General features: G+C 50.6%; 1 protein-coding gene across 1 annotated transcript in view; it reads right to left on the bottom strand.

Moving 5' to 3' along the window:
* Positions 1–4,616, bottom strand: part of atf6b (activating transcription factor 6 beta) — a 93,317-nt gene extending 88,701 nt beyond the window's left edge. The window contains exon 1 of the mRNA XM_060850387.1: positions 4,411–4,616. Coding sequence (XP_060706370.1) covers positions 4,411–4,483 — 73 coding nt within the window. The 5' untranslated portion in view covers positions 4,484–4,616. The remainder of the gene's footprint in view (positions 1–4,410) is intronic.
* Between the last annotated feature and the right edge of the window lie 8,829 nt (positions 4,617–13,445).

Below are 13,445 nucleotides of genomic sequence, written 5' to 3' on the forward strand. Positions count from 1 at the left end.
CACCAATCATTGAAAGTTGCAGCACAGGTTAGCAAGGCTATAAAAAGCAAACCAAGCACTGGGCTTTATTTCAAGTGAAGGTAAAACTGAAAAGTAACAAAGCTATGTCAAATTTAGATTGAACTGTGACTGGATGGGACTTAAGCATACTGCATCTGGCCTGGTCACCAAATTATAGAACAGAATTGAGGATTTGAAGAATGTGCAGCAAATTTTCGCAAATGCAATACCAGAAATTTGTGGGTACATACATCAGGAAGGGATTGACGGTTGCTCTCTGATATTTGTTAGTTAATCTCCATCAATCTTAAACTGCTCTGAACTTCCCGTTCTCTTTTGCAACAGCTTAAATCTATCATTTCCACTTTTCTTCAGTTCTGAAGTTTTACATAATACTTAAAACATGTATATTGATTCTCTCACCTGAGACTTTGTCTTATTCACTCATGGGCAGTCAGCATCAATGGCTGCCCCATGCCTAATTGTCCTTGAGAAGACAGTGGTGAACTGCCTTCACAAACTGCAGAGATCCACGACACAAAGAGTCCACTATTGTACGGTAGGCTGGCAGTTCAAGGACAGCAATATCAAGGAATGGCTGTATAGTTCCAAGACATGATGGTATATGGTTTGGAGGGGAACTTGCATCTGTCAGTGCCCCTATTGTTCTACCGCCAATGTCCATTTAGGTGACACAGGCTGCAGACTTGGAAGATGCTATCAAAGGAGCCTTGGTGAAATGCTGCATTGCGTCTTGAAGATTTTGCTGCTTCATTAATGGGATGTGGGATTCACTAGCTGGACCAGCATTAAATGTCCATCCCTAATTGGCCAGATGGCAGTTAAACGTTAACCACATTACTGTATACCTGGAATAACAGGTAGGTCAGACCAGGTAAAGTTGACAGTTTCCTTCCCTGAAGGATATCCTCAAGTAGATAGGTTTTTTTTCTGACAAATCGACAGGTGTTTCTTAGTCGTCATTAGACTCTCAATTCCAGATTTTTACTGGTTTCGAATTCAAACATATGGCATGGTGGGATCCAAACCTGAGTCGTTGGAATAATGGCCTGATGATAAATATTATGAGGTCATTACCTCCCCATATGACAGTATACATGGCTGTTGGTGGAAGCCAGAACTGGACAGATTGAATGTGGAAGGTGGTGGTTAAGATGCCAAACAAATAGTCTGCTTTATTCTAGGCAGTGTTGAACTTCAAGTGCTGTCAGAGCTGCATTCATCCAGCTAAGTGGAGGGTACTCCATCACATTTTTCCTGAGCACGCTGCAGACAGTGAAGAGGCTTTCAAGAGTTAGGAGGCTAGTTACTCACTGCACAACTACAGACTTGCTCTTGGAATCACAGTACTTACATGGCTGTTCCAGTTAGTTTTAGGTCATTCCTGACAAGGTCTGTGTTTTATTTCAAAATTTTCAGCATTCAGAGTAACTCTTTTTTTTCTCGAGAAACAGCCAAAGGGTGAACTAACAGAGGTTTTTTTAAATTATAGACAGTTTTGGAGAGTGGATAAAGAGAGCACTTTCTCCTGTGGGAAAGAATAAGACTGTTGATCGCATCTGCAAGTTACTAAGAAATCAGATCATGAATTCAGAGGAAACTTTCTCATCCAAAGAGTGGCAAGAATGGAAAACTTGCAAACACAGAGTGGTTGAGACAAATAGTCCCAGAGGACCATACACTGCTTTGTCACTCGAGAGACGGAGAAGGAAAGAGTGAGAGAGAGAGAGATGCCTGGTGATGCTGAAGGTCACCACACCTCAGGCAAAGAGCAAGATTAAAATGGTGAGATCTTCATGGTGATCTGTGAGAGAATTTAAGCTACGCTGTTGGCATTGGTCTACATCACAAACTAGCCGTCCAGCCAACTGTGCTAACAAACAACCAGGCAGATAAGTCAGATGAATTTAAAGAATAAACTACACAGGTTTATGAAGGAGAAGGAAACAGATGATCATGATGGCCTATCTAGAGGAGGGCAGATGAGAGGCAGCTTGAGTGGAACATAAACACAACGTGAGCTGGTGATCAAATGATCTGTTGTGCTGAGTAGACTAATGCCATGCCATGCTATCATGCAAGCGATCATTTGGCCCATCGAATCTGCACAGGTTATTTGTAGAGCCATCTAATCAATTCCACTTTCATAACCTTTCCTCTGAAATTTGAACCCCAATTCCTTCTGAATGCTGATATTAAATCAGGTTCCACCTCTCCCTGAGAGTCAATTTCCAACCACAATGACTGACAATAACTTAGGATCCCTCACATTGCTATTCGTTATTTTTGGCTCTTTTTATCAAGTATCTTCATACAATGTTAAACAGAAATTGACACTCAAGCAGCTACTAGGGGAGATAATTTTTTTAAAAACTTGATCAAAGATGCAGGTTTAAAGGAATACCATAAGCGAGAAAAAAAAGAGAAGCAGAGAGACATGGAATTGTTGATAGAACATTCCAGAGTTTAGCCCGAGACTGTAGAAGAGGTGGCTCCATGGTTCAGTATATTTGCGCTCTTGAGACCTGAAGATGGGTGTGGATTGTTCCTTTAAAAACTTATGCACTCACTCCAACTGCCTCCAAATATCTGATACTTTGCCAGAATGCACTCCCATATATCACCTTTCAATGTGTTACATTTTAAATCTGAACTTCCTGGAGTACAATCTGTACCCAAAAGCAAATGAAGTGACTCACACTCATTAGCAGAACAATTGTAAAGCCAGCATTTAAGAGTTCGTTAAAATCTACGACAAAGCATGTGGCACTATAGCATAGACTGTCACAGATTCTCTTATACTCAATCTTTGACTGGTCCTCATCACTACTATTCAACACTTAGGACATACATCCGGGGGTCCGATAAGCACTGGCACATCCAGCCACATGCTTTCCCTTGACAGAGACCACCACCGCACCCCCCCTCCTCCAACTGAACATAAAAAATAAACCAAAAGATCCTGAATAACAAGTAGTTGCAAGGTTACTGATCAGCAGACAGAAACAGGACCAGCAAGCTGCTGAAATTAAAGAAACAGAGAGACCACAAAACAGAATAATCATTTACATAATGTGAGACAGCCTGACCTGCTCCACAGCTCACCACTCTCTTCCTCCTCTGCATCCTTCACCTTCGGCCATCCCATTCCACCTCTCCCCTGATCCTTCTTGCACTCCTTCCCCCCTCAGAACCTTCCTTCCACCTAATCCGCCTCAAACTCACCCGCCCCACAGTATCCTGTACCCCCCTCCTCCCCCTGTCCTGTATCCCCGTCCTGTGCCCCCCTCCTCTCCACCGTCCTGTTACCCCCCTCCTCCCCCCGTCCTGTGCCCCCCTCCTCTCCACCGTCCTGTACCCCCCTCCTCCCCCATCCTGTACCCCACCCTCCTCCCCACCGTCTTGTTACCCCCCCACTGTCCTGTTACCCCCCTCCTCCCCCCGTCCTGTTACCCCCTCCTCCCCCCGTCCTGTTACCCCCCTCCTGTTACCCACGTCCCCCCGTCCTGTACCCCCTCTCCCCCTCCCTGTCCTGTACCCCACCCTCCCCTGTTCTCCCCCACCCCCCCACGTTCTGTAACCCCCCCGCCCCGAATCCCCGTGCCCTAATTCCCCGTCTCCACCCCACCCTGTTCCCCCTGCCCCTTCTCCCCCCTGCCCCGATCCCCCCTCCCCCTGTTCCCCCTGCCCCTTCTCCCCCCTGCCCCGATCCCCCCCTCCCCCTGCCCCGATCCCCCCTCCCCTTGTTCCCCCTGCCCCTTCTCCCCCCGCCCCGATCCCCCCTCCCCGTTCCCCCCTCCCCGTTCCCCCTGCCCCGATCCCCCCTCCCCCTGTTCCCCCTGCCCCGATCCCCCCTCCCCCTGTTCCCCCTGCCCCTTCTCCCCCCTGCCCCGATCCCCCCCTCCCCCGTTCCCCCTGCCCCGATCCCCCCCTCCCCCCGTTCCCCCTGCCCCGATCCCCCCCTCCCCCCGTTCCCCCTGCCCCGATCCCCCCTCCCCCTGTTCCCCCTGCCCCGATCCCCCCTCCCCCTGTTCCCCCTGCCCCGATCCCCCCCTGCCCCGATCCCCCCCTCCCCCTGTTCCCCCTGCCCCTTCTCCCCCCTGCCCCGATCCCCCCCTCCCCCTGTTCCCCCTGCCCCTTCTCCCCCCTGCCCCGATCCCCCCCTCCCCCTGTTCCCCCTGCCCCTTCTCCCCCCTGCCCCGATCCCCCCCTCCCCCTGTTCCCCCTGCCCCGATCCCCCCTCCCCCTGTTCCCCCTGCCCCGATCCCCCCCTCCCCCTGTTCCCCCTGCCCCTGCCCCGATCTCCCCTCCCCCTGCCCCGATCCCCCGTTCCCCTGCCCCTGTTCCCCCTCCCCACCCGCTGTCCGGTTGCCCCTCTCCCCCCCTTACCCCAGGCCTCACTGCTCAGCAGGTTTTCGGGGAAGAAGCGACTCTCCAGCTCGTTCACAAAATCCGTTGCCATGACGTCTCCGTCTCTGCCTCCGTCGAGCGAACGACCAAAACCAAGCGTTCTCCCACAGGTGACACAGGTCAGGCGAAGGCCGGCTCCGGATCACCGCCACAACAACCAGCTAGGCCTCTCTCCGCATGGAAGCCGACTCATTGCCCGAGCTCAGAGGCCAACCGAGCTCCCGTCCCTGAAACCCGCCCACTCGCCCTGAGCGACAGGCCAACCACCCAATCCGCGATCGCATTCTCCGGACACCCGCCCCCCAATCCCAGCCGGTGGCCGGCGAACTGCCAATCTATTCCCCAAGTCTCTGAGTGGCAGGTGGACTTCACAATCACAATGCAGGGATTCCCTAGAAACCCGCCTCCTTCTGTCTGAGCGACAGCCGGTCACCCAATCCGCTTTCGGTTTCCCGGAAAGATTTCCACCCCCACTCCACTTGCATTGTGGCGACCAGAGTTAAAAATCATACAACAGGTTATAGTCCAACAGGTTTAATTGGAAGCAGCAGCTTTCGAAGCGTTGCTCCTTCATCAGGTGGTTGTGGAGTACACAAATGTAAGACACAGAAATTATAGCAAAAGTTTACAGTATGATGTAACTGAAATTATACATTGAAAAATACCTTGATTGTTTGAGTCTTTCACCTATTCGAATACCAGGCTAGATTCACTTCTTTTATATGTAAATCACAAAACTTTCTTTTTTAAAAAAGGTTACATTCTCAGGTTAACTGTAGTAATGGTGTTAGCCAAATAATGTTGAAGGTGTTAGCTCCCTGTGTTCTCTGTTTGTGCCATAATGTTTAGACTGATTCTAATCTAAAAAGTGAGTTAACAAAGTCTTGTATGAATTCATGCAGTTTTTGAGCAAAGTACAATGTAACTCTGCAAGTACCAAGATATGACTGCATTGGCGCCACCTCGTGCTCCTGCGAGGAGGTTGAGCAATTCATCAACTTCACCAATACATTCCTCCCCTTCCTGGACCTCTCCATCTTCATTAATGATGATCGACTTGACAGTGACATTTTTTACAAACCCACCGACTCCCAGAGCTGCCTGGATTACACCTCTTCCCACCCTACCTCCGGCAAAAATGCCACCCCATATTCCCAATTCCTCACCTCTGCCGTATCTGCTCCCAGGAGGACCAATTCCACCATAGAACACACCAGATGGCCTCCTTCTTTACAGAGCACAATTTCCCTTCCCACGTGGTTAAAGATGCCCTCCAATGCATCTTGGAGAAAGTGAGGACTGCAGATGCTGGAGATCAGAGCTGAAAATGTGTTGCTGGAAAAGCACAGCAGGTCAAGCATCATCCAAGGAGCAGGAGAATTGACATCTCCTGAAGAAGGGCTCATACCCGAAACGTCGATTCTCCTGCTCCTTGGATGCTGCCTGACCTGCTGTGCTTTTCCAGCAACACATTTTCAGGTCCAATGCATCTTGTCCACATTCTGCACCTCAGACCTCAAACCCCACCCCTCCAACCCTAACAAGGACAGAACCCCCTGGTGCTCACCTTCCACCCCCGACCAACCTTTGCATTAACCACATCATCCGCTGACATTTCCGTCACCTCCAAACGACCCCACCACTAGAGATATATTTCCCTCCCGACCCTGTTCCACTTTCCACAAAGACCGTTCCCTCTGTGACCACCTGGTTAGGTCCACGCCGCCTAACAACCCACCCTCCCTTCCTGGCACCATCCCCTGCCCACACCTCCTCCCCCACCTCCATCCAAGGCCCTAAAAAACCTTCCACATCCAAAGTTTTACCTACACGTCCACCAAAGTCATTTATTGTATCCATTGCTCCAGATGCAGTCTCCTCTACATTGGGGAGACTGAACACCTCCCTGCAGAGTGCTTCAGGGAACATCTCCAGGACACCTGCACCAATCAACCACACCACTCTGTGGCCCAACATTTCAACACCCCCCTCCCACTCTGCTGACGACATGGAGATCCTGGGCCTCCTTCACACCACTCCCTCATCACCCGACGCCTGGAGGAAGAACACATCATCTTCCACCTCAGAACACTTCAACCCCAGGGCATCAATGTAGACTTCACCAGTTTCCTCATTTCCCCTCTCCCCACTTTACTGCAGTTCCAACCTTCCAGCTCAGCACCATCCCCATGACCTATCCTCCTGCCTATCTTCCTTTCCATCTGTCCATTCCACCCTCCTCTCTGACCTATCACTTTCATCCCCACCCCCATTCACCTCTTGTACTCTATGCTATTTTCTCCCCACCCCACCCCACTCTCATTTCTCTCTCCACCCTGCAGGCTCCCTGCCTCTATTCCTGATGAAGGGTTTTGCCCAAAATGTTGATTTTCCTGCTCCTTGGATGCATCTGACCTGCTGTCCTTTTCCAGCACCACTCTAATCCAGACTTGGGTTTCCAGCATCTGCAGTCCTCGTTTTTACCCTGTATATGTGTGCATGTGAGTTTTTGTGTGTCTGGGGTGGGGGGGGATGTGAGTGTGGAGTGTCTAAGTCTGTGAGGGGGTGCATGTGTCAGAGTGTGTCTCTGGGGTGGAGATTTGTGAATATGTGTGTGAGTGTAGAGTGGCCTAAGTCTGTGACAGGATGCATGTGTGAGTGTGTGTTTACTGCAATGGTGGTCACCTGTAGTGTGACATAAACCCAAAGTCCCGGTTGAGGCCCTCCTTAGAGGCATGGATGACCAGTCAACTCCCCAATTATTTGAATGGCGGTTAGAAAAGTCATTCAGTCTCCGGAAGTCCCTGGAAACCCGCCCCTTTCGGACTGAGGGACAATCCGGGAAACCCGCCCCTTCCCTTCACCATTCAGCTCCGCGCTCTCTGACGTCCCGCCTCCCAACAGGTGATGACAAGTACCTTGAACAATCCATCCACAGCTGTTCTGCCGCCCACACTTTGATTGGCGGGTAGACCGGCCAATCCTCTATGCAATCCTCCATTGTCCCGCCTCCCGGTGTCTGATTGAGAGGAGAGTTGGGCAATCGACTTCATTACCCAGGTGATGCTACGACTGGAGACGCAAGGATGCAGCATTTGGAACAATTTGCAAGTAAAACAACCAGCTTTTTTTTTTGTTTGGTTTTGCTACTTGGATTCGAATTGTGACGAGCAATTTCGAAAATAAAAGACGTATGGGATCGACAGGGGAGGTACAGAAAAGACGCTATCCTGTCCTTGGAGTAATATGGAACCAGGAGACATAGTCTCAGAATAAAGAAAAAAAAAGACTGAGATGTGGAGGAATTTCTTCACTGGGAGGTGGAACATAATGATGGTGGGCCCTCTCCCAAAATAAATGGAGCCTCCATCGTTGAGTTTGTCGACTCATTGAGATCGATGGATTTCAACACAAAAATAAATCAAGGGGTATGGAGATAGTGCTCAAATAAATGATCCGAATTGCAGTGCTTGCGAGGCTGAAAGGCCTACTCCTTTTGTGTTTGCGCCCCCTTTTTTTTGATTGAAAACTCCCTGCCAAGGAGGTTAGTGATTAGAACGCTTTCGACCGCCTTCATCCATGTAAAACATAATGCAGTACGATTTGAACAGGTGCTATGTGAAGTATTTAATGACTTTTTAAAAAAGAAAAATTTAAGTCTTGCAATTGTTGGTGATTTTAAGGGATATTTTCGCTGATGTGGACAGTAATGAGAGAGAACAATGAGCTAGAAATGACTCTCTCAATATTCTGGATGTAAACGATACCGTTTTGTTATCACAGGGAGAAACGCGTGAATTGCCTAACTAACGTGATATATTGCACATCACATCGAATTCGGTCTTCATTGCATTCTCGTCCCATATAAGATTTGAAAATGCTAAAAATATATTTTATTATAATATTTTGAAACATAAGTTTCAATAAACAAGTTTCCTTTTTTTAAATAGAATACCCATTTGAACGTGACATTCTAGATAATATTTACAGACCCGAGCGCGCCCCCTCTCGTTTGTCAGTGTTAGTTGACCATAAATGGTAGTGGCTGAAAATGTGTTGCTGGTTAAAGCACAGCAGGTCAGGCAGCATCTCAGGAATAGGAAATTCGACGTTTCGAGCATAAGCCCTTCTTCAGGAATGGGAGAGAGTTTGCCAAGCAGGCTAAGATAAAAGGTAGGGAGGAGGGACTTGAGGGAGGGGTGATGGAGGTGGGATAGGTGGAAGGAGGTCAAGGTGAGGGTGATAGGCCGGAGTGGGGTGGGGGCGGAGGGGTCAGGAAGGAGGTTGCAGGTTGGGAGGGCGGTGCTGAGTTGAGGGAACTGACTGAGACAAGGTGGGGGGAGGGGAAATGAGGAAACTGGAGAAATCTGAATTCATTCCTTGTGGTTGGAGGCTTCCCAGGCGGAAGATGAGGCGCTCCTCCTCCAGTCGTCGTGTTGTTATGTTCTGCTGATGGAGGAGTCCAAGGACCTGCATGTCCCCAGTGGAGTGGGAGGGAGAGTTAAAGTGTTGAGCCACGGGGTGGTTGGGTTGGTTGGTCCGGGCGGCCTGGAGGTGTTCTCTGAAGCGTTCTGCAAGTAAGCGGCCTGCCTCCCCAATGTAGAGGAGGCCACATCGGGTGCAGCGGATGCAATAGATGATGTGTGTGGAGGTACAGGTGAACTTGTGGCGGATATGGAAGGATCCCTTGGGGCCTTGGAGGGAAGTGAGTGTGGAGGTGTGGGCGCAAGTTTTACATTTCCTGCGGTTGCAGGGGAAGGTGCTGGGAGTGGAGGTTGGGTTGGTGGGGGGGGTGTGGATCTGACGAGGGAGTCACGGAGGGAGTGGTCCTTGCGGAACGCTGATAGGGGAGGGGAGGGAAATATGTCCTTGGTGGTGGGGTCCGTTTGGAGGTGGCGGAAATGACGGCGGATGATACGTTGTATGCGGAGGTTGGTGGGGTGGTAGGTGAGAACCAGTGGGGTTCTGTCCTGGTGGCGTTTGGAGGAGCGGGGCTCAAGGGCAGAGGAGCGGGAAGTGGAGGAGATGCGGTAGAGGGCATCGTCGATCACGTCTGGGGGGAATCTGCGGTCCTTGAAGAAGGAGGCCATCTGCGCTGTGCGGTGTTGGAACTGGTCCTCCTGGGAGCAGATGCGGCGGAGACGAAGGAATTGGGAATATGGGATGGCGTTTTTACAGGGGCAGGGTGGGAGGAAGTGTAGTCCAGGTAGCTGTGGGAGTCAGTCGGTTTATAGTAGATGTCTGTGTTGAGTCGGTCGCCCGAGATAGAGATAGAAAGGTCTAGGAAGGGGAGGGAGGAGTCTGAGACAGTCCAGGTGAATTTGAGGTCGGGATGGAAGGTGTTAGTAAAGTTGATGAACTGTTCAACCTCCTCGTGGGAGCATGAGGTAGCGCCGATACAGTCATCGATGTAGCGGAGGAAAAGGTGGGGGGTGGTGCCAGTGTAGTTGCGGAAGATGGACTGTTCCACATATCCTACAAAGAGGCAGGCATAGCTGGGGCCCATGCGGGTGCCCATGGCAACTCCTTTGGTTTGGAGGAAGTGGGAGGATTGAAAAGAGAAGTTATTCAGGGTGAGGACCAGTTCAGTCAGTCGAAGGAGGGTGTCAGTGGAAGGGTACTGGTTGGTGCGGTGGGAAAGGAAGAAGCGGAGGGCTTTGAGTCCTTCGTGATGGGGGATGGAGGTGTACAGGGACTGGATGTCCATAGTGAAAAGGACCGGGGAACATAAACAGTAGTTGCTGCAACGCGTGGGGACGGTTCTGGGTCAGTGAAATTGACAGGTTTCTCACCATTGCAGAAAATAACCCGAAAATGATCGAAACACCCAGAGGGCCAGGCAGCATAGGAATACCTGAGCCCAAAGTGAAGAAAGCCAAATATCGCAGCAGCAGCAGCTGGTCTTCCACCTCCTCTTCGACCAAGAGGAAATCCAAGGATTCCTGCTGAAAATCACAACGGCGGGAATCCCAACACCACAAAGAAGGTGAGAATTTGGGAATATTTAAGGTAAAATTTTTCACAGGGTCTTTTTTTGCACTCGAGGGTCGTGATGTTGCAGGCTGGTCAACGTTTATTGGCTGCCCTTGGGTGCCCTCCAGAAGGTATTGGTGAGGTGTCTTCTCGAACCGCTGCAAATACTCTGCTATGTTTTGACCTAGCATTTGACATTGAAGTAACGATATATTTTTCAAGTAAAGGCGTTTAAGTAGCTTGCAGGTGATGGTTTCCCATGTATAGAGTGCCCTTGTCTTTCCATATGGAAGTGGCTGTGGGTTTTCAGTGTCCTCAAAGGATCTTCGGTGAATATCTGCAGCGTGTTTTGTAAGAGTACACAATTTTGCTTCTGAGCTTCGGTGGAGGAGAGAGTGGGTAGTTGTGGATGTGGTGCCAATCAAAAAGGCTGCTTTATCCTGGATGGCATCAAGCTTCTGACTTGGTGGAGCTGCAACCCATCCAGGCAGGTTTGGAGTATTCCATTACACACCTGACTTGTTCCTTGTAGGTGGTGGACAAGCTTGAAAGATAGAGATGAGTTCCTAGCCTCTGACATGCTCTTGTAGCCATCGTTTATACGGTGAGTGCAGGTGAGTTTCTGGTCAATGATAATCCCATTGATGATGTTATTCGGGGATTCTGTGGTGCTAACATCATTGAATGCCAAGGTGTGGCGATTAGATTGTTTCTTAGTGAAGATGGTCATTGCCTACCATTGTGTGCAGCAAATGTTACTTGCTACTTGTCAGCCCAAGTCTTGATATTGCCAGATCTTGTTGTCTCTGAATATGGACTGCTTCAGTATCTGAACAGTTGAGTGGTGCTATACATTGTGAAATATCAGCAACCAGCCCTGCTTGTGATCTTATGATGGAGAGGAGATCATTTACAAAGCAGCTGAAGATGATTGGGCATAGGTCACATCCCTGAGGACCTCCTGCAGGCATGTCCTGGAGCTGAGATCTGATTTCCAACAACCATAATCATTCTTCTTTGTGCTAAGTATGACTCCAACCAGCAGAGAATTCCTCCCCCAATCCAATTTTGCAAGGGGCTGCTTGATACCACCGTTGGTCAAATGCAGCATTGATGCCAAAGGTTAGAACTCTAAGGTCACTATGTCGGAAAACATAAACTCCAGGACACTTATACAACATGGCCACTTTTGTTGCACTTTTCCTCTTCCCTCACCACGATTTTCCCAATTACACTCTGGAGAAATGATATGATGTTACCCCCGGAAAGTCTCCACTGATCCTGCAGTGCACTGATTTGGTGTCCCCCTGGGAAAAACTCCATTGGCCCTGCAGTGAAATGATTTGGAATCCCCTGGAAAGACTGCACTGACCCCAGTCTGAGAATCACTGACTGATTCATCTCCAACACCGTCATGTAGCGCCACCTCCCGCCTGTGGAGCAACATTACAGGCAGGAAGGTCCCCGGGTTCCTGCAGCTCACAGCTCATTCTACCCAGTCAGTCCCTCTCTACAACTAGTAAAAAATGAGGTCTGCAGATGCTGGAGATCACAGCTGCAAATGTGTTGCTGGTCAAAGCACAGCAGGTTAGGCAGCATCTCAGGAATAGAGAATTCGACGTTTCGAGCATAAGCCCTTCATCAGGAATAAGAGAGAGAGAGCCAAGCCGGCTAAGATAAAAGGTAGGGAGGAGGGACTAGGGGGAGGGGCGATGGAGGTGGGATAGGTGGAAGGAGGTCAAGGTGAGGGTGATAGGCCGGAGTGGGGTGGGGGCGGAGAGGTCAGGAAGAGGATTGCAGGTTAGGCGGGCGGTGCTGAGTTGAGGGAACCGACTGAGACAAGGTGGGGGGAGGGGAAATGAGGAAGCTGGAGAAATCTGAATTCATACCTTGTGGTTGGAGGGTTCCCAGGCGGAAGATGAGGCGCTCCTCCTCCAGCCGTCGTGTAGTTGTGTTCTGCCGGTGGAGGAGTCCAAGGACCTGCATGTCCTCGGTGGAGTGGGAGGGGGAGTTAAAGTGTTGAGCCACGGGGTGATTGGGTTGGTTGGTTCGGGCGGCCCAGAGGTGTTCTCTGAAGCGTTCCGCAAGTAAGCGGCCTGTCTCACCAATATAGAGGAGGCCACATCGGGTGCAGCGGATGCAATAGATGATGTGTGTGGAGGTACAGGTGAACTTGTGGCGGATATGGAAGGATCCCTTGGGGCCTTGGAGGGAAGTGAGTGTGGAGGTGTGGGCGCAAGTTTTACATTTCCTGCGGTTGCAGGGGAAGGTGCCGGGGGTGGAGGTTGGGTTGGTGGGGGTGTGGATCTGACAAGGGAGTCACGAAGGGAGTGGTCCTTGCGGAACGCTGATAGGGGAGGGGAGGGAAATATATCCTTGGTGGTGGGGTCCGTTTGGAGGTGGCGGAAATGGCGGCGGATAATACGTTGTATGCGCAGGTTGGTGGGGTGGTAGGTGAGAACCAGTGGGGTTCTGTCTTGGTGGCGGTTGGAGGAGCGGGGCTCAAGGGCGGAGGAGCGGGAAGTGGAGGAGATGCGGTAGAGGGCATCGTCGATCACGTCTGGGGGGAATCTGCGGTCCTTGAAGAAGGAGGCCATCTGGGTTGTGCGGTGTTGGAATTGGTCCTCCTGGGAGCAGATGCGGCGGAGACGAAGGAATTGGGAATATGGGATGGCGTTTTTACAGGGGCAGGGTGGGAGGAGGTGTAGTCCAGGTAGCTGTGGGAGTCAGTCGGTTTATAATAGATGTCTGTGTTGAGTCGGTCGCCCGAGATAGAAATGGAAAGGTCTAGGAAGGCCCTACCTTTTATCTTAGCCGGCTTGGCTCTCTCTCTCTTATTCCTGATGAAGGGCCTCTCTACAACTGAGCTTCTTTGTTTTTTTTTCTCTATCTCCCCTGAATACTTTCCCCAAATCTACACAGCTCCTTGCTGACCTTTCAGTTCCCAGTTCCGATACAGGGTTCATTCCGGGAATATTAACCTGGATTCTCTCTCCATCTGTGACTGAGACCGACCCCCCCCCCCCCCACCCCCCCCATCT

This window comes from Hemiscyllium ocellatum, chromosome 35 (assembly GCF_020745735.1).
Source record: "Hemiscyllium ocellatum isolate sHemOce1 chromosome 35, sHemOce1.pat.X.cur, whole genome shotgun sequence".
Lineage (NCBI taxonomy): Eukaryota > Metazoa > Chordata > Chondrichthyes > Orectolobiformes > Hemiscylliidae > Hemiscyllium > Hemiscyllium ocellatum.